The sequence below is a fragment of the Melanaphis sacchari genome, unplaced genomic scaffold (assembly GCF_002803265.2).
Source record: "Melanaphis sacchari strain LSU unplaced genomic scaffold, SCAv2.0 Contig22_pilon_pilon, whole genome shotgun sequence".
In the NCBI taxonomy this organism is placed as follows: domain Eukaryota; kingdom Metazoa; phylum Arthropoda; class Insecta; order Hemiptera; family Aphididae; genus Melanaphis; species Melanaphis sacchari.
Window position 1 is genome coordinate 955709 of NW_020271107.1, and position 23679 is coordinate 979387.

The 23679-nt window shown below is 28.7% G+C and overlaps 2 protein-coding genes across 2 annotated transcripts; one reads left to right on the forward strand and one right to left on the reverse strand.

Annotated features, from left to right (window-relative positions):
• The first annotated feature begins 774 nt into the window (after window positions 1-774).
• On the forward strand, window positions 775-5110 carry LOC112594453 (centrosomal protein of 63 kDa-like). The gene is made up of 5 exons (XM_025339241.1): window positions 775-849; window positions 1073-3014; window positions 3107-3261; window positions 4634-4720; window positions 4789-5110. Exons 1-5 carry the CDS (start codon window positions 778-780, stop codon window positions 4936-4938), a joined length of 2406 nt encoding a protein of 801 aa, XP_025195026.1. The 5' UTR covers window positions 775-777; the 3' UTR covers window positions 4939-5110.
• A 1177-nt stretch (window positions 5111-6287) lies between these two features.
• Window positions 6288-9026, reverse strand: LOC112594430 (acidic leucine-rich nuclear phosphoprotein 32 family member B). Its single transcript, XM_025339206.1, has 3 exons — window positions 8645-9026; window positions 6798-6936; window positions 6288-6736 (listed from the first exon to the last, which is right to left on the reverse strand). The coding sequence occupies exons 1-3, from the start codon at window positions 8747-8749 to the stop codon at window positions 6678-6680; spliced, it is 303 nt and encodes a 100-aa protein (XP_025194991.1). The 5' UTR covers window positions 8750-9026; the 3' UTR covers window positions 6288-6677.
• Between the last annotated feature and the right edge of the window lie 14653 nt (window positions 9027-23679).

Genomic DNA, 23679 nt, shown 5'->3' on the forward strand with positions numbered 1-23679 from the left:
TACCAATCTTTCAGGAATCATGGAGGAAATTAAAATATTATGACCAACAATTAGTGACAACTGACAACAACTGCCGCCATAAGTAATTCTATAAAATTTTCTATCGCTTTTATTGACTCTATGTGACTCGACTCTGTCAGTCATCGATATATAGAAAACAAAATTGACGATTCACCGAAAGAAAGACGATAACTAATATTATAATATTATAATCTATGGCTTTAACAATTAACCCATCATCGAATCATTTTTTGACGATCCATAACACATAAAATTAAAAATTTTTAAATGTGTGATGCATGTACCTACTACTGTTGTTGCGGTATACATATTTCGTATTTATCTAACCAATACGTTGAAATAAAAGGTAAGCGAAATCAGAATTTAACATAATACATTTAATGCTATGCATTTATATATCATTTATGCATATTGTACTTGTACCTATAATAAGTATATTATACACCAGGGACGGCCAAACTTATTTTGGCCGCGATCTACTAAAAATTTACTTCACCTTTGAGGATCGACTTCGATAAAAAAAAAGAATTTTTTATTATTAAGTTACTTTATCAACATAATTAATTTTCGTGTGCGTAACCTAAAAATAAATTCTAATACGATTAACTTTAAATCTATTTATACCTATTGGTAATTAATAAACAACGTCAATTGAAGTCTATAATATATATACATACATTTATAAATTATTTTTCAATTATAAATTATATATTAAATATTGTTTGGGTTATTTCAAATCAGATATTATCAAAAAAAATGTCTGGTACATTTCAACAAACTAACATAAGTAATCAAACGACATATAATGACGAAAACAAAAAGGACCAGGTTAGTATTTAAAAAATAATTATCAGTTTAATTCCTTTGATTACTAATAAGTAATAAGTAATAACTAATAAGTAATAAATTAATTAATTAAATTTAAATAAATATATCTATTTAATTTACCGGGTCAATGGATTTTAACTATATATGCATGTGCATAATACTAGATAAAATAACATATAATAAAGGTATAATTTAATATTATTTTAATATTTTGAAATAATAGGTAATAAATTGTAATTACCAACTTAATGGAAGGAGATCATTATCAGATATAACAGAAAACAAGATTGTGGTAATGGATTACATGACTGCAGGTGGGCAAATTAATCTGAATCTTAATTCATTTGATAATTCAAACTACGAAACAATAGTTCTGTACAAATTGAATACTTCCTTTGAAGATATTCTTAAAATATTTAAAGAAAAACTTATATCAAGAATTGTAGATGGTAAATACGTCATAAGTCATAAAGACGCTATTAATTTGGACAAAATGATAGGATTTGCTACGAGTGAATCTGAAAAAAACAACAAACAATTAAAGAACAGGAACAGAACTTTACGAAATAAATATGAAAGTAATAACTGTGTAGTTAAAGAACACAATAAGCTTAAATCTGAAATGAATAAAATAATAATTAATCTTCGTTTAGCATTAGGTCGTAGATTCGATGACAAGGAAGATGTTATGCATTTGATCAATATTTGCGCTGCGTTAGTTGCACGTGAAAGTGAATATCATTACATATTAGCAGAAAACGATAAATTGAAAAATAGTTTTGATAAACAACTTATGAACATACGCGTGAAAACGTTAAGTAATTATGATGAAATTCTACACAACGTAGAAAAATTAAAAGAAGAATTGTATATCAAAGATCTAAAAATATCACAATTGAAAGACGAAATTTATTCGGTTAATAAAGAACAAAATACAGTCGTACCATTACAATTATTACATGAAAATTTGTCAGAGTTTCCTAAAGAATTGATTGATGAATTCCACGGCACATTTGATAATTCGCAAAATAATAATGAATTGTACGAAGGCAAAATGTTGATCGCCGAACAAATCAATCAAATTCAAGGTTTTAGCAATTTCAAGTCCGAAAACCATCAATTGAGTGACTTAATTAATATGCTTACGAGATTAACAGCCGATAAAGAAGAACATTTAAAAATAATTAATAGACGTTCAATTAGAAATATTGAAGACAAAAATCAACAATTAATAAAAGAAATTGATGATAACAAAGAATGGCAAAAACATTTGGAAAACGAGAACGAAAAACTAAATTATGAAATCGAACACCTAAAACAGGTCCAAATAACATTAATTGGCAAAGAAAACGAACACAAAAACCTCAAAGAAGATCATTCGAAAATGCAGTTAATGTACGACAAGCTAAATAAAGAAAACGCACACTTATTGACGTTACTCAACGACTATCGACAACGATTGACTGACAGAGAAATGAAATATGTCGATGGCAATAACCTAATTAAAACACTTCAAACAAATTTAACAGAGCAAACGAATAAATTCGAATTTGCAAATGCAATGTACAACAAAGAAAAAGAAAAATGTCAGAGAAACGAAAGTTACACACAACAAATAGTCAATGAATTTACTAGCCAGCTCCACGAAAAAGACATCAATATCACAGTGTTACAAAATGAGTGTAATGATTTGAAACATAGCATTGAGTCAGTAGAAGCTGATATCGAAAATTTAAAACATAAGACAATTACCTTAGAGTATGTATTGAACGAAAAAAATAAAACGATACAAAATATGTTAAAAACCCAAAGCAAACAGCAGCACAAAGCAACTTCACGGTCATCTTTGTTGTCATCCGATAATCAATTGCACATTAAGAGTCAACTAGAGCAACAAATGGACGTATTCCTAGACAATTTAAGTACCTGGCAAAATACTATAGTTGGTTACGAGAAAGTGTTAAACAACATGCAAAACGCCGTCTTGCAACAGTCTAAGAAAAGAAACTACTTGATAGCCAAATATCAATATTTTAAAGACATTGAATACAAAGCAACATTGACAGAAAATTTAACCAAAGAAAATGCAATTATTCTATCCCAACATCAAAATGAGATAAAAGATATAAAAGAGAAATACGATTCTAAAATAGCACACATAACAAGTACGTCTATGTATATAAGAATATAATATTATAATTTATATGTACCTATCTATTAGTATTATAATAGATTAATAACCGTTTTTAATTCTCAGATACAGAGACTGAATTGAGAAATGAAAATCGAGATTTAAAAGAAAGTTTAAAATTGAAAAGTGCACACATTATGATAGCCGAACAAATAGCAAGTTCACAACTGAAAGAATCTCTTAAAACTATTCAACATTTAACTGAAATCTCTAATATTCAAGTATGTATATTTAACCTTTCGAGATTTTATTATTATTATAAAATGTAACTAACACTATAGTTGCGTATTTATAATACATATTTTAAAATGACGGTAATGTAGACGATCACTCTACTGTACAGTTAAAGCCAAGTGTACCTTTGTCATTGAGGCAGATCACTGCTATAACTTCAAAAATGATTCTGAACGAAATCTACCAGCTTATATTTCTAAAAAAATATATTTTACTTTTAGTAATAAGTAATAAGGCATAAACTATAAATAGGCAATACCTTAAAAATAATTGAAATATCTTTAAAATGTCTGCATAGGTACCTATAATAAAATTCAAAATAATATACATGAATATTTCAAAACCTCACTAATATTTTTAATTACAACTCAGGTCTTAGAATATAAATCATTGTTTAAATATTCAAATTCAGATATCTATAACAAAAAAAAATATACCTATATCATATTTATTTAACTTTTGGATTATAGTGATAACTGAGAATCACTTATAAGAGTATTGTATTAAATGTTCTAAAGTTTGTTATGAATATTAAAAATTAAAGAGTTTATACAAATGAATTTCCAAATTTAGTTTAAATTCTAATTTTAAATTGTCATAAAAACTTATTGTGAAGTTACTATGTTGTTTTTCAATTCTAGTAATAACTTATCAGGAACCTTATATTACATTTTTAAGCTTTTGACCAAACGAAAATATACCTACTCGTTTATAGAAAAAATAATAACAAATAGCGAAAACTTCAAAATGTTTATCAATAGTTCAAAAAGACACAAAATATGTTTCAATTTATATCATAATATATAATCGCTAATATAAACATTTTATAAGAATTTCATTTGGTTTTTATTGCTCCAAAAGGTTATGATAAAAGAAAGGCATACCGTCATAAAATCAACCCATTCATAATTCCGCTCAGAATCTAAAAATTAAATTTTAAATATTGCAATACCTAAAAATATAACATTTATTATACTAAATTACTTAGTCGAAGTTAATAACAATATATAAATAAAAATAATATGGGATCATTATAATACATAGTTTCAGTTAATTATTGAAATTAATAGCGACCTTCATGACTAATTTAAGACTTCCAACTTCAGAAATGCTTTCCTTGTTACATATATAAAAAGATCAAGGATCGTTGGAAGAGGATTACTTCAAGTTTATTTAAATTTTACGTATAAATATATCAATAAAAACTTTAACATTTATCATTGTAATTACCATCCAATACCAGTCACATTGTTCCCCATAAAAAAGCCCAATGTAGTAATGGACATGTATAGAACACACTGCAAATCACCAATTATAAATTTTTCCTAAAAGATACTAGTTGTCACTTCTTTATTGCAGTCATTGAAATTAAAGAACATACAAAATTCAACTCCCAAAAGGTGCTGTGATACACATTTATTGAATACCACTAATAAACGATTTCAGGTAAGATTTATACAATTACAAGCTAAAAATTGGTGTAATAACCCATTAATTTTTTTAATTTTGAACAGCAAATGAAGGGTTTGGTCGATTATATGTTGAAACTTAAATCAAAAAATAAAGTAATGAAAAAACTTTGTGAAATCCGCAACAAAAGATTGCAGTTACTCGATAAGCGGCCCTGCATATGTACAAGGAAAACAATAATGAAAATGAAATAACCATTATTTCAATTTGCTTCACACTAATAGTTAAAATACTTAAAACCATCAAGTGGGATGTTATTTAGCTTATATAAGTTAATTTTTTGATTTTCCATTTAAAACAATACCTATCATTAGTGAATAAAAGGCAAGTTCTGCCATTTGTTATGTTAATTATGATTTTGCTTAGTTATAATAACCAAATATTCTAATTTATAAAATTTCTATTTTACAAAACACCTTAAAGTAAATATATTAATAATTTAATGGACACAAATAAATTTCAAGTTACTATTTAGTACTTTTATTTGAATATCAGTCATAATAATAGTTCAATATTGAACTCTATACACCTAACATTCTTATTTTATAATTGTTAACGAGTAACATAATATATCTTAAAATTATGATTACTTTAATACCAAGTAAATTAATACATATCCAAGTACTCGGTAGATATTATTTTATCATTTATTTGAATAGGAAATTTATTAGAGTTAAATGACAATTATTACACATAAACTCTTTTTAAAATTATTCACAGGTTTCTTAAAAGACAATAATTATTATTAAAAAAATTAAATTTTAACTTGTTTTGTTACTCATATCAGAAATTGAGTAACTGGTTAAAAATATAGAAACAGGACACAATATGTAAACGCTGCTTACACCATGGGTCACATTAACCATTCAGTATATAAAATAGGTAATATTGTATTACTTAAACAGTAATTTTAAAGTAAATAAAAACTAAATGCTGAGCTGTAGCAACTGACAATATGTATTAAGAATATTAACAATCCAAATATTATTTTGTACTAGAATTATTTACAACAATAAATTAATTGTCAACTACAATACTGTCTAAACAACAAAACATTTATGACGTGTGTATATATATATATATATATATATATATATATATATATATATATTAAATAATATCATATTATATATACTTATTTTACTTAAATGGGATGAAATAAATTGACATTACAACTTTTTTTATTATTTAATGTTAAACGTTAACTTAAAACATATTTTCAGTGGCTAAAGTTTTTAAAAAAATTCTTTAGTTGGAATGAGAAACAAAAAAAAATTTCCTAAACTTTGAAACACACCGAGAATACAAAATAAAAAAAACCAACACGAGGTACTTATTTGATTATCTTATCATTTAATCAAAATGTTTATACAAAAGTAGCTTAAATTTTAAACGATAATATATATATTTATATATATTTTTTTTTAGAAGACAAACCTATGAACTAAATTACAATTCAGTATTTCAATTTTTTATTTTTAAATATTATTTATATTATTTACTTATACTTAAGTAGTATTAAATTTATTTAAAAAAAAAAGAAATTATTGCGTTTAAAATCTGTTATAAAAAAAACCAATTATGTAATAGTCGGTGGTCGAGTTAGTTTTAAGTATTCCAGTCAAGTGTAACCTAGTTTAGAAACTTTTTTTTCACAAGTACATGCTCAAAACTTGACTGATAGTGAGTGACTAGAGACTTAGAACATGTACACAAGACAAATTAGTAGGAATATCGTGTTTAAAATTTAAAAAAAAATTCAATTTTGTCTTAGTCACTCAGTAGCAAAAAAGCTTTGTTTTACAAATTATGTATATAAAAAAAAATTACATTTTGGAATCAAATTCTATCGAACGGAGTTACCGAGTACATGCGGCACTATGTATAAATTATATAAAATTAAGAGACTTGTTCAATTGTACATTATGTCAGTTTACACATCATCTTCTTCTTCTACACCATCTACATCGTCATCTTCATCTTCTGAACAACCTGTGAAAATAATGCATGAAAAAACTATATTATTACACATGTGATATGTGCAGGAACTTACCATCAGCTTCATCTAGATCATCTTCACCTTCGGCGAATTCCTCTTCCTCATCTTCTTCACCTTCAGGTTCATCTTCTTCATCTAGGTCTTCTTCACCATTTTCTTCTTTTTTTAATTTTTTGACTTCTTCTGATTTTTCCTATAATTGATGACACAGAAGGATTTAGTTACTTTACTCGTGTTACATCATAATAATTTGGGGTATATTAGATTTAATATATTTTAGACAGTAATTGGCGCAATTTCGTAACCGTAGAAATTTTAGAAAGCGAGGATTCACAGGTGACGCACATCTCGTCATACCGTCTTGAAAAATGGCGTTGTCAACTTGAATTTTCAAATAAAATTAGAAACAATTAGCATACGTCGTCGGTATTCGGATCTGACAAGACACGTCGTGCTCGAGTAAAAGCAATAGTGGAAGTAGTAGTAATAATAATAATAATAATATTAGCTACAAATATATGTATATTTATAAAACAATAATTCCCCCAACCAACTTGACTCCACCCCACCAACAACAGAGGGGAGATGATGGATCAGTATAGTAGCGTTATATTCGCGTCCGTTTCTCGGTTCTCGACGTATCCGTAGCGTGCGGAAAACACGCGTCCTAGACGACGACAACGGCAATAGGCCGGTTTCCCCCGCCGCCGGAACACAACACCATCACGGCGAACCGTTGTGGAAAAGCGGCTGCGGCGCGCGCGTTCAAGCGACGATCGGTTGATAAAGTAACGCGTGGAGTGTGTACTCGCCGAGCGAAAAATGATTTTCGTATTAGAATGATGAGTGTAAAAAAGACGCCCCCGCATTATTATAACAACAATAATAACCGTACGACGCGTGTCGCAATAATGAGTAATAAATATTAATAATGTAATAATAACTCAAGACCAGAGTTTATAACTCGTGTGTGCGGCCCGTGTAATTACACGGCGTTCCGTGGTCAATTTCTCGTAGAGAAGAAATCGAGTACGACGGTCGCGGGAACTATGTGTAGATGGGTGGTGGGGAGGAGGTTCCGTACCGCACCGCTGTACCGACGCCGACTCGATTGACGAGACGGGTGGGTGAACGGGTGTACCGATGATGGAATGGCGAGGGGAGGGAGAGGGGTTTAAGAGACCGGGTAAACAACCGTCGGTGTGCCGGAAACAAACAGCGCGCATCGTCACCGAATATCGGAATACCTATGACAGCCGAGGTGATCGGTGAAGGTGATATTCGCGATGACGACGACGGTGAACATGTGGTGGATGGTGGCGATGGCGGCGGTAAGCCGCGGGAATTACATAAACGGCAGCACACACCGAGACCATCCAACCACGCTCGGTAAACGATAGAAAAAATAAAAAATATCCTAAGACGACGCCTAAAATGAGAAAATCATATTCGAAACGACTTCGAGTGGCTACGCGAAGACACTCGAAAAGACGCAAAGACGAAAAAAACGGCACGCGTGCCGGCCGGCAATGGTGCAAAGCCGGGGGGGTTAAAAATGGCGGGCATGCGGTGTTTGTAATCGCGGCGGCGGCGGCGACGGTCGCCGGTAACCGACAACGCGGTGACGGTTGCGGCGGCTCGCGCGATATTTCGAAAACCGGGGAAAACGCGCGCGTAACGGATGCGCGGGATGATTCTTCTTCGCGTACGCGCGACTTGGTCGGAATAAATAAAATCAAAATACTAGTCCCGAAAACACCTTATCGAACAATATTGTTGTCATTGTTTTTTTTTTTTTTTATTTCGTTGTCGATCTTGCAACGAGCGCCATCGGATTAAATAAAAATCTAGGTGTATAATAATAAATAATAACAAAAAAAAATTCTAAAACTACAACTTACGTCTGCTGTTCTTTTGGTGCCCTTAAGGTCGGCCTTGGCGTCTACGACATCGTTTTCGGCAATCTTGTCTACGGCGACGTCATTCTTGGCTTCTTTCGTACTCATTTTGGTTTTTGGGTTTTGAAATTAAAAAAAATTACAAAAAATGTACAGCTGGACGGGGATTCGCGACGTTTAGAAAATCGACGGGATAAACGCACCGGTGCGTTGTGCGTATGCTTGCTGCGGACGACAGAAAACCTGGTCACACGGACTTGCGGACGGAAATAATCGTAAAAACGAATAAAAACCAAATGTTATGCACGCGGGTCGGCACGGAAAGCTAACAGAGCATACGGACGATCGGACAAACGCACAGCGAATACGGCCTGAGCGAGCGGTGTTCTTTGTTTGTGAAGATGGCGCGTGCTGGTGGGGCTGGACGTCGGCGATTTTTCAATGTCCGTTTTCACCGGTTATTGAACGTTTAAAACCCCAATAATGGTTGTTAAATTTTTCGAAGAATTTTTGCAATATATTTATGCTTTTTATTTGTTTTTAAAAATCTTATGGACGAAATCCAAGAAAAATCAAGAGGGGTTTGAGATTAAAACCGGAGGTCCACGGTAATGGTGTTGAGATTAAAGCAATCGTGAGCGCGACCTCGCGGACGCTTCGAACGTTAATATCGAACAAAAAAAAAATATATGCCGCGGTGGACCGTGTTTTTATACGAATTCAAAACATAAAACCAATTTCGAAAACATTTATTATACACAGTTGAATTATACTAAAAATAATATTAAATCTATCTTGATATATTACGCAAAACGCTCAGGATGTATATATTATAAATATTTCCACTAGTCGTGTAACAACAAGATACTCTTATTAGTTATTATTATTAAATATTAATTTTTTTCCATTGCACGTTCGTATCCAACGAAAAATGCGTTTTTAATCGTACCGGCACGATTTTTGGCAAACACAACACATTGTCCTAGAATATTTTCAAAGTTATAAAACGTGTTTGGTGTTTACTACTCACTCTGCCGTAATTTTACTGTAATCGCTCTACACTTGAATATTTCGTCTTCTCACATAATATTACACATTATATAATACGTATTGACGAATTCAGTTTAAATACACACGAACACACGTCATAGCCCAATGATAAAAATAAAAATGGTCAGTGTGTTTTATACTTTCCGATTTTAATAATACTATTAAAATAATAAATTAATCTGAAATTATAATATCCTATTATTTAATGATAATTCATCTTTCAATTGGCAATTACGTGTGTGTAAAACACTACAATAACTATGATTGTTTCGCGGAGTCGCCGATGCACTTAAATGCCTCGGTTGGACGTTAACACATAATATATCATCGATGGCCGGCAGATGGGTGGTGTTCGCATAAAAAGTACCGTACTGAGTGTTGGTAAACATTAGTAATTTTTTATTCAAAAAACTAAATATTTGAAATGTTTACCAGTGTATCTTTGCCCACGGGTACTAGTTTTTTTTACTTAAATTTCGGAGGTGGGTTACCGTTCGGTGCTCCACGATCGAGAACCATCAATCGTACAAAATCGTTCGTCAAGGGCCGTTATTGTTTGTTAAAAATAATATAAACCTTTTTTCGCACGTAAAAATAGTGCATACACATATTCATGATTATGCCTGCGTATTATAATATTCGTCCGTTCGTTTTATATTATTATAATTAATATTATATTAAACAACAAACAGTAAACCGCCCTTATTGTTTATGAGTTTGTATGCGCGCGCGCGCGCGCGCAAGTATGTCGTAAGTGCGTATGTGTATATTATGTGTGCGCGTTATGTATTTATAACGTAAAAATGTTGATTTTTGAATAGGACATAGCGACCGGTAAACTGTATCGTGTAAAATAAAATATAATATTTAAATAACATGAAAGTGAAACAATAACAGTAATATATATTTTTATTTTCCATTATATAACAATATTATGAGTTTAACGGTTCCGGCGATCCGGCACCGCCATCACCGGCTCCGACGCCACCTACGCGCGTCACCAACATTGATTTTCCAAAGAGAATATAAATCAGACCACCGCGTGTCGGGGAAATTATAAAAACTCTCTGTGTTTATAGTTTGTATTCGAAACCCGCGCGCGCCGTCGTAGACTCCATTACAAAATAACGAATAACGATTATAATATGGCGTCGCTGACGGACGTTTCACGTTTGCCACTCTGCGATCATTTGTATTAAAACAAAACGTTTAAACAACATGTATAATTTTTTTTTTTCATTTCTCGTTTACAAACATAACGGTATTAATTCAGTATTCTCGTGCGAGATTACGATAAACGTCGGTAAAACAATATACCAAAATGCATAACAATATTTGTATCGAACGAGTTATTCGACCTATGCGATCGCATTGAAAAGAAAAAGCGCAGGTCGACGCCATTCAAGTTCGATGACAATTTATAGTATTATATAATTCTCAATTTATACGTATTATAATAGTGTAATTTATTTCATATTAAACATGAACTTCAAAACATATAGTTGCATATTTTATATTTTTTTCTATATTCTATCTGTGTATAGTCATACCTGATAGGTATTTTGATTTTTCCCAATCACTTTCTGAAATCTTCCCCTAATTATAAAAAATTTGTATACAAAAGATTTATTAAAAAAAAAAATAAAACTATTCTAAATTCAGATTACCAGTATATATGTCGAGCTGTCTCACAAGAGTATCGGAAACAACGGAAACTATAATATGTGGAAGATGACTACTGTCGTTGAATGCTCTTCGCTTTAGATAATGTGGGACGCGATGTAATTTGAATTATATTGCTTGTGTGTTTCCGACGTAGCAGAGCTGTCCATCAATTCATGTGTTTTGATTTTTTGTCTCCGTGCAATTCAAATTATTACGTTGGTTTATTATTGCTATGACTGTGTTGCGTTATGTTTGGTACCTACCTACCTATACGTCAAATACTATACGACTCGCATATATTATAACAATTTATAAACCGGCTAATTTTGTCAAATCCAACACTATTCTGTTTAGGTAAATATCTATTTAATGCGCTTTACCGCTATAATACATATACATAATGTTTTTAATTTCCCGTCATAATTATCGAGTGTTAATTTGTTGAATATAAATCTTATAACGATAATATGAATAGGTATACAACAAGGCGCTCACGTATATAAGTATAATAATATAATATCCTATAGTTTTTATAGATATACTAGATATGTACAAACCGCTGTTCACTTGGTCGGGAATAATCGTGAGTTCGGGGTCTGTCGAGGCCCTATGCGCAGGGGTGAAATTTTAGGAACACGTTTAAATGGTATTCAATAAATGCCTTTATTTTTATATTATATAGGTATATAATAGGTACCTCTTAAACGTGTATAGGTCCGTCGGTTTCATAGTTGTTTGGAAGAGCCGGCGGCGGCAAACAATCAACATTTTCGTGTACACCCGGCTCACGCATGCGCTTGCGTATATAGTATATATATATACTCTCATTTATTTTTGTTTTTTTCTTATAAAAATATCACATTAATTAAGTTCGTTAAATAATTTATACATTCGTACAATGTACAATCAACCAGTTTCGAACAAATTATGCTTTCGAAATTACCTATACCGCTGATAAATATTTAGCTGTACCTACCAAATGTTGTTAAATGTAATACCTATTTTAATAGTAAATATAAACATTTGTATACCTACTTTAAAAAAACACGTTACATTGATACCGAATACTGTTCAATGAATAGTTAAAGAAAAAGGCAATGCCGACTACTTGTAGGCTGTATCATTGAAAAGTAAATTAAAAGGACTGTGTGCCTAAGTGTAAATACATATTATATTCATGCCATTCATGGAGATGAATATTAAACAAAGTAATTGAATTCTAATTATTATAGAATAAAGCTAAACCAACATTTTTTTTTTTTTACAAACGAGTTAATCTCTGGAACTACTTATCAGATATGAAATTTTTTTTTGCATTTGATAGTTTATTTCTTGAGTAAGATTAAAGTTATTTATCATCACACTAAGACCTACAAGAACTGAGCAAAAAAAAATGTCAGAAAGAACGTTAAGCATAAACGAAGTAATATCACGGATTTGGACATGCGACGCGGTGTACAGGGGCCGACAATATTCAAAATATCAATTAATGATCAATTAATTTTAAAAAACTTTTGAGGTTTATTAGTAGGTCATTGATGTTTTTATACTAACTTTGTCTACTATCCACCACCACGCAGGAACAAACGTGGATATTTATGTACTACCTTAACTGGATCAGGTAACCTTGCGAAGAAAACCAATATATAATAATACCACACACGAAAATAATAAAATATAGTCTATAATATGTAATGTCGGAGTACTCTAGATTATTTTAAAATAATCCAATATCTTTTAAATTAAATGGTGAGTGTTATCTATCCGGTGTACATTAATTATATATATATATTTTAAAAGTGATAGTTTTACTATATTTTTTTCATAAACATTTTATAAAATAAATGAATAAAACTTTAATGTAAATTAAACTCTATAAGTTTGATAAAATGTATAAATAAAATTATTGTTACTAAATTAAAATAAAAACTCAAAGTTAAATTTGAAGTCTTGAACATCCTTGCATCAAATATTAAATAATAAATTAAACAAAATTTAAATCATTTAAGGGGTGGCATATTTTTACGGGCTACAAAGAACACTTGGATAGCTACCTAAAACATACAATACCCATATTTATATTTAACCAGTATAAGCTACTTTTACTTTATCTTATTTTAAAAAATAATAATGATGATAATAGATAAACTATCAAAAATAAACTCTCAAGTAAGCAACTAGTTTCAATGGTTTTTTATATAATATAAACTACCTACACTTAAAAAATTATATATTTAAATAAATATTAGAATAATTGAATATCGTGTTAGTAACCTTTTTGTTTCATACTGAACATCAACGTGATAAATTTTAAAACAATGTGACACTTAATTGACATATTTTAATTTATATACCACGATAGCCTACAGGTTAAATATAGTTATAAGCATAAAATATATATAGTAATTGAAGAAGTATAAACAATTAATAAAATTAAATACAAATATATATATAACACATGATTATATGTGTCATATTATTTTTTTTATTTATTATTCAATATTCACTCAATGTGTTACCGCTATTATTAGGTATATTTTTTTCACGTTATTATGTAAATATATAATTAATAAATATTTAGATTATAAGCTTTCTGTAAAAATTTAACATATTACAACATATAAATATTATTAAAAAAATAAAAATATTCATTATTTATATAATAACATTTTAAGTGAGTTACACTTCGTTTTATCATTGATAAAAAGAATAAAGTCTTAGTATCAGTGTTTCATATGTTTTTATTCATTGATATATTGAAGTATTGGTACCTGATTTCACAGTACCTACTGCTCTACTATTTACCTGTAGAGTAGAATAATGCATATTAATAGATATTATATAGGCATATAATTAAATTCTAATCACGGTGTTTAGTAGTATACATAATTGTGTCTATCTTTATGGTTCTATAATATAAAATTTAAACCATGTATTGTTGTAATATGGTTTTATAAAAGACTAAACAGGACATTTTAAATTAAAAGTTATACCTACTTCTATATTTAAAATGAGTAAACGTGTAGCACTAATGCACAATTATGGTTATATGTAAAAATAGCAACCATATAGCGTCCATAGCTATCTGATTTAGCAGATAAGTTCCACGGTATTATACCATTGATATAACTCGTGTTTATTGATTATAAACACTGTAGTATAGAAATGTTTATCATGGTTTTAGGTACCTATATACAAGATAGGTATTAGGTAAGTAACGTAGATACATCAATGTATACAAAGTATATTATATTTTACAACCATAATGGTATTTCAATAAATGCTATTGTGTAACATTTATAAATAATTAAAAAGCAGATTAAATGTATTAACATTATTTAATTAGTAGTTAGTAATTAACATAAGTATACTATAACTTTAAGTTTAAGTTATCTGTAGTTTCTATAATTTATATACGTTCTATAGAATATAATTTATTGTAAAACGGCTAAATAATAATTAATGAAACTTACTATCAGGTAATCGAATCCCCGAACAAAAGACAGACCACAGACCCAAAAAGTCCATCAATAAAAGTCCACGCCCGAATTTAATACTTATCTAATATTATTGTTGGTAGGTGATTATATTAAGTTAGGTATGTTTTGTCAAGTAGACCTACTTAAATTATTTCATCTTTTAGATTACATAATTATCTCAAAATAATATCAAGCGCTATTAACTGCAGGATAACCGCAATAATAGAACCGAGTCTATTGAAAATGATATACTTGAAGCAGTTACCATGAAGTCGTAAATTATGAATTTGTTTAGTATTTTATTCATTTTAAGTTATTTAAAACCTAAAATTATACTTGATTAATGTAAATCGTATGGTACTTGGACATTTCTCCCTCCCTTTTATATTTTCAATTCCCAACCATGACTTTTCGAATAATCAACCCTCCACTATTAAGACATCCTCCATTGTAATTACATTATATAAATATATAATACATTAATTAATAATTAGATTATACTATATAATCCTATGTTTAATATTTATTTATTTATATAAATATATACTATACTGTAAATTATTTAATCATATAAATTTGTGTTGTTTTTTAAAGATGTTTTATGAGATTATTTTAATTTTATTATGTATAGGAATTTAAACAAAGTAAAATACAAATTAAATGTGTATATTTGTATGTGTTAATATATAAAAAAAAAATAATAGTACCTGCGTATTATCATTGAATATACAATTTATACCCAATGATATTACGTAATTTTATTATAAAAATAAATATTACATTTTTATTTATCAGACATTTTCTTCTAAAACATTTTTTACATTGGACTTTTTTTTGCCTGACATATAGTCTTATAGGAGGTAGAATACCCAGCTGATCAAACTCAATTTAATATTAAAAATATATATTACGAACGTTTTCAATTAAAAATACCGTTTAATGACTGTATAATAATAGCAACAATGCTATTACATTTATATTGAGCAAATATTATAAAAATAATAAAAATAATTATAGTAGGTACCTCTAAAAAAAAAAAAAATCATGGCGAACACATGCAAGTGAACCTATATGTGAACAACCGTGAGCTGTGAACATAAAAACTATAAATCATATTTAATCTTTGATTACACCTCAAAAGTCAAAACATATTATACCAACATTGATTACTCGTTCGTACGACAAATGATATTACAGCTCAAAGATTATAAAAACATAATTCTGTGAGTCTATGTACAAATGGTTTATATAACAATTAAACACAATTTAATGTGTTAATTAATAGATAATCATTCAGGATAAATCGAATACCTAATCACAGAGACGAAGGAATAAAGCCGATAGGCGATAATATATGCAATAAGGAGTAGTAGATTGTAAATGCCTAAATGACTGGTTAAATGCATAATTATTTATATGGTTTGATGTTTAAATGATTTTACATGAAAAAAATATAAAAAACATTATATTTACTCAAAATAAAATAAGCAAATATAATAATACATTGTTTCTAATTATCTTACTTCTACAATAATACAATAGAAAACTGAATTTACCAAATTTACATCTAGATACTAAATGGTGTACCTACGTATGTAAGCATAGTATTCTGCCTTGTTGAATATATTCATTAAAAATCGAACAATATATTTTTTTAAACATAAGTGTATTTGTTATTAACTCTATATTATTTCCAGGTGTGTATATTTTATATGCAATTTTACTAATTTTAGAATAACCATTATCTGTGAAGCATGTATAAGTTTATAGTAGGTGTAACTAAGTACATTTTGTCTAATTAAATATTAAATATTCCGCTGCCCTTGACAGTAGTAGTACTTAGCAGTTTAATATTTGAAATAAAACTTGCAAGTTTGTCATAGTTTATAATATTTAGATAACAAATAATTATAATAAATATTAATTTTTAACAAAAATGTGTAAATGCTGAAATAAAAAAAAAAAAATCTTATTTAATTTTCAATTTTTATTCATAAAGAATATTTTCAATCAGTATACCTGCATTAAAAATTTAAAACACTAAATACATACTACATAAGTTGTATAGGTATATAAAATAAGTAATAAGGTTTGATTAAAAGGCGTGAACCCTAGAACACCTACTAGGTACTTAACTTTTTTTTTCGGTTTTACTGCTAACATGGACGGAACAATTAAGAACTACTTCCTCAATACCCATCACCTTACTATCTATGTAGTAAGTACAAATTACAAAGCACTATATTATACTGTATACAGGCATATTATAGACTACAAAGTCATAACTAATAACTATATAAGTTTTATTTTTAAGTATTTAGAATCTAATACAATTTACCATCATACATAATACATGAATATCATAATATGATACTTGATAATATTTTTCAAACAACTCGTTTGTTTTATACTAGTATATTTACTAATTAGTGATACCACTGATAACTATAGTCATAAGTTATAGTACGTGTATTTCGACATACTATTATGATAGTATACTTAAGATTATTACACTCATTATTACTTGATTATTACAGCTTATTTTTTTTATTTAATATCTTCGTAAGTCATAGGTAGTTGATTTGTAAAATACTCTAGTGTCACCTATAAGATAGTTAAGTGTAATCACATATTAACTCAAACATTACAGTCGTAAGCGTAACGCTAAACAGAAAATATTTCAATATTATCGTGTCAATTCAATAGTTTATCATCGGAATAAAAATCAAATATATTTTTATTATTTTTAAACAACACCTCTTTAGTAAGTGAATAATAATTATTGATTTAACATTGGAAAGTAAATGTACTTGATATTTTAATCAAATGTTTAAATCAAGATACGTTTTACATTGTAATAACCGATAAACATATTATACTAGCTATACCGATATAACTAATAGGTCTGGTATAATATGGAAGCAGCGGTAATACGATTAATATTCGTATACAACTACTGCAACATCGATTATTACTTATAAAATGTGAATATAGTATATTTGTAATAAAATATGCAATATATTTGTTAATGTTTACTATACTATAATACAATAAAATATTACAATATATATTTCAGTCCGTCATATGTATATAGGTATTTATAGGTTTTAAAGAGTAGGTAGATTTAAAATTTAATTAAATATTATTTAAAATATGGTGTAAATTTTTCCTATATAAAGAGCATCATTATCAAGTAAAACTTTGTGATCAGGTACAATATACTATTATCATAGACATTATATATCACTACAACTAGAATAGGTATAGCTATTGAGCTCATATTCTCCATATGGCATACAATAGGTATACCTATATGCTATGTATAAAAGTATATTATAGTACATACGAGAGTCACATAAAAGTCTATATTATACTACATTTATATAGTGTTATGTAAATAATATAGGACTATAGGAGCCATTAGTTATAAACTATATGTGCAAATTATAAAATGTATTATACATATATACTATCTTATATCAGTATATATACTATTATGTTACATCGTTTATATCATATATCAATACGAATTTAAATCGATTTATATTGAAGTATATGTATATTAATACTCAACTACAAAAGTAATGAATAACGATTTTGCTATATATTTTATTATTATTATTATTATTATTATTTTTTTTTAGTTTACCGCTATACAATGTCGCGCTTATAATGTCAAAAATAATTATTACTATAATATGAAGCGAGGATCAAGGAGTAACTTTATATACACAGTGAGAATATAATATAATAAATAAATAAATCTCTCTGTGCATAATGTTTATTATTATAATATAATATTGTAGCACTTGGATTTTCGATTAAGAGACTCTAATATTATATAGTAATATATATTATAGTATCATTTTCTAAATTGTGTACATTAGAACAAAATCAATATTTAATTTTTCGTGACTTCTTAAAAATACCTATACCTACATTACTTTCTTTTTTTTTAGTTTTTAGTGTTTATAGTTTTTGACATTTATGTAATATTATCATGTTAAGTCTTGCAGAGAATTAAGCCATTTTAAATGTAATATTTCCGATGATGTATAGGGAAATGAAAACTCAATTTATGAGAGTGAAATAAAAATAAAAATAGAAAGCCTTTGAGTAGTCATCGTTATTCATTATTCCGTGATGTGTGTATCACAACAGTTTCAAGTTGAATGAAACGAACCTATAATAATATGTAGTATGAACGGTATTTCACATTACGGCAGACACGATTTTGGCGACAAATAAACAAAAACTGCTATTAGTTTACACTATTATATACCTGCTGTCTGATTATAATACGTACCCATATTATTAAATTTTATACAACCGTCGCGCCGTCGACAACATATAGCAGAACGGTTTTGTATTTCGTACGGCGTTGAGCAGGGATTGACGGGCGGGAATAGCACCGCCAGGGAAAGGCGCTCCCGTTCAAAAATCCTCAACAACCGCCGGCAAAGGGACCTTTTGTCGAATAGGGGGAATAACTGTCTGATGACATATTATTATATAACGATCTATCGTAGCGTAAGATCACGCGAGGGGAAGTTAACGCTGTGCGGTAGAAATATAAGTATGTATAATATACAGCGTATAAGTAGTAAGTACCTACTATAGTAACTAATAACTATACCTACTATATAAGTATGTTGGCTACGCATACTCTTTTATATATATATGTATATGTATACACTCGCACTGGTTACTTGTCAGGATATTGTATACGTTTATAAGTCATAGGCGTGCGCGGGAGAGACAGAGACGGGAACTCTGAGTTTTAAAATGTTTTTCATATTAGTTCATTTGCAAAAAAGTTTTAATAATGGTAAGTTACCATAATGGGTATACTACATGTTGTACTGCAGGGTAGATACTTACATAAATGTTGTACATATTTTATGATATTTTTTTTGGTTTATCACTTTTTAAAACTACCAGTGTTTAATGTACCTACATAATATATATTTATATTTGTAGATGTGTATTTTGTGTCTTTATACTCCTTTTTTCGTTCACAAATCCAATTTTGTTTTAGCAACTCCCCTCAAGTCTCGCGTACATTAAAGATCCACCAGTTTGAGTAAAACATTTAAATCTCTATACATGAAATATGTGTTATTTTTAATCATTACAACAAATTCGTTCAAATTGTATAATTTTATAAAAATATAAATATTATATATTAATTATATATATAAATATATATATTTTATTATAAATACAAATATTATGGCGTGTACCATGTTTGTTTTCATATATAGTTTATTGTTATTTATAATTTATTTACACAATAACCAATAAGTCACGATTTTTAATTTTAACTTACCTTTTTGAAGGAATTTATATTTAATTCTAATCAACTGATCAGTAACCAATTTTTAACTTAGAAAAAATACAGTAAAAAAGACGGAAATTCTAGAAGCAAAATAGAGATATATAAATATAACTATCACCTCCTCCCATGACCATCAACACCACCACACAATTAATACTTTCGACTCTTAACATGACGTGATGATATAAAATAATATAAAATCTTTCATTTTTATGACGTTAATTCTTTAAATTTATGTTATTTTTTTTATGATTGGAGAGCAGCTGTAGCAGTCATCCTGTTGTATGAAATATTATAATAGAAGACGTTATGAAACGAATTTTATTTTTTGGCGTTTAACACTTAAATTCTCTGTACTTGACAATCGTGTTTGTTGTAAAGGTACACGATCAGTTGATAAATTGTTGAAACCTATTATTGCTTTAAATTATTACAGTATGATAAAGTTTCAAGTTTAAAAAATATTTATTTGTTAGATGAACTCACCAATCAAATATAATTATAATCTATATAATATTATTATTTAATACGATAAAATTATATGTTTATTATTAATACGAAAAATTAACGTTTCTTTACGTTACATTTTTCCCGCCTTGTTTAATTATAATAACTAATGTCTAATAACCATCATACACATAATATATTATATATTGTATCATATACATATATAACTATTTTATGTAATATTATTATTTATTATATATCTGAGAAATTTCAAATAACAAACTGCATTTTATTGGTATTTCATATAACTGGTAAGTGACGAGACTATGAAGAGAACGAAAAGGTGGAAAAACAGGCATCTGTGCAGTATATGTTTTAATTTAAAGTTTCTACTGCCTGTAGTTGCTAGTGCAAGTGTTTATAATATTATAAACACGCGTGTGCATTCGTAATTTATTACTTTCAATTGTCTTGAACCTGAAAGCCGAAAGCTGAAACAATAATGAGTCCAATAAAATTAATAATTATAATTATCTATTCGCTAACAGGAGGTTGTTACAGTAATTATAAAGAATATTAAGTATATGATATAATATCTTATATAAATATATAAGTACACAAAAACTGGAAGTATAATACGTGCCTACTGCCTATGTATATGTATCGTGTATAGACTATAGGTATATACGTTCTAGTTTTTTAACATAACTTTAGAACATCTGGAACAATATCAACAAAACTTTGTACACATATGACTTACAGTCCAAAAAAAAAAAAAAAAAATAATAAAAATAACATTGGAGTAAGACACCCCTATAGCAACCCTATATGAAGGGTCGTGTGAATGGGGTGGTCGGTTCTCTCATAATTTATGTTAATATTATGCACATATCATACCACGCCATTACTTAGGTATTTATATTTTATAGAGAATAGAGATAATATGTTGCAAATGACATATATAATATTGCCGAAATTCATATTGTTTTAGACTTACAGAAATGCGTGATAATAACTTATAAACAAATATAGGTACTTGTTGATGGTTATTATTTCGGTAAATTTGTTTAGTCTTAAAAAAAATGATTTTTTCACGTTGAAAACACATTAAAAATAATAAATTTTAGAAAGAAAACTAACTTTTTACATGTTCTTTGTAATAGTATTACGTTACACTCGTTACAGGCTTTAAAAATAAAAATTAATGCCAACCCGCATTATAACAATCTTTAGTAAGTATGCTTAAATATTTAACACTTCACAAGCTAAATCTCAACAATCGTCTAAAAATGTATCCTGGGTATTAGTAAACCTAATACTCAATATACAATATTGTATCTATTATTGAAAAAATATATATTTTTATTAATAGCCGTTTAAACTTTAGACAAAACTACAAAAGAGATGTCCAGTAAAATTAATATAGCAATAGTAAATACTTATCATTCATTATTCAAACTCTATAAATAAGTATTAGACGGTTAATAATATAAATCTATATGATCTACGTATACCACGACCATTCTATAAATCTATAATAGATAAATTAATATTCGATATTGTATTCAAACGTTATCGAAAGTTTTTTTTAGAAAAGCTTCAGAATATGAAAAGAAATATTATATTATACAGGTATGTCAACTATATATTACATAGGTATTACATTTATCGCGAGAAAAACTTAAGTATTTACAATAAGTAACAAAAAATCACAATAATTAAAAACAATTAGATTTACTTTTTGAAAAATGTATCTGTGTCATCGTTACAATATTAATACTTATCGGAAATGTTTTTACATTTTTTCGGCACACAAGACTTAACCGCCGAGCCAACGAATAGTTCAAGTTAAGAGTACTGCAATCCTATTATATAGGTACGCAGGATGATATGACCTGCAATGACGACGGCGACGAAAAGTTTTGTTGCTGGTTGCAAGTCACATTACATATATATATATATATATATATATAGTCAGTCAGACGCGCCGTTTTCGCGGTCCTACTGTAGTCACGTGCATATAGGTAAGTATTACGCGTACGTACGTATGTATGTAAATAATATCCAACAAGTATGAGGATGTCTGTCCGAACGGTAGAGCGTCGGCTTATAAATATTGTATGTACCTAATATGCGAAACTGTAGAAGTTATATTATGCAAACCCTCCGCCGCCGCCGCCGCCCCAAGGCAAAAATCAAAAACTCCAGGCCATTGAGCGCCGAGATGCGTACTGTAAACGTGCGAGCATGCGCACTGACTTCCTATGCGTATAAACTATTACCGCCGTTGTATAACCGAGAGTTTCTAATTGATTTTGCCACCGTTGACGGTGACGGGGATGGGACAGGATGACATAAGGCTCATGCCGCTACGGCATATAAGCTACAAGCGGACCTGGGTTCAAAAAAAAAAAAAAATAAATACAGATCTGTTTTACTGAATTATTTTTTTTCCTTTACAATTTATTATATGCTTACTTACATATTATACATATTGTTTATTTATTCGTTGTTGTTTGCAGTGATTGTTATACACTATATTTATAGAGACTAAAAAATATATAAAGTTATACATTCCGAACCAATGAAATTACCGATTCACTGGTAATATAATCTGCAGCATTATGTATACATTTGAGCAAAAGATTTCGTTTTAAAGCGTTTTGAATCTACCTAAATTCGCATTTTTTTTTTAAAATATTATGTCGTGACGATAATTTAGCTTATTACCTACCTACTATTCATCCTGCAGTATAGGTATACCCGTATAATGTACTTAAGCACACATGAGCACGCAACAAGGTTTATAGATCTTGGAGATGCTAATAGGTATCATATACGAATCTTACGATACAAATCACTATTAATTCTCGTATTTTTATAACATTTTTAATAACAATAATAATAATTAATAATCAATAACTCAAATAAAATATTGACAATAAGTAACTATCAATGATACAGCAAATTTTCCATTATTGTCTCATCAATTGCAAAGTTATTAATAATATTTTTAGTTTTTAATTGATTTATTGAAAATATCGGGAAAAAAATCAACT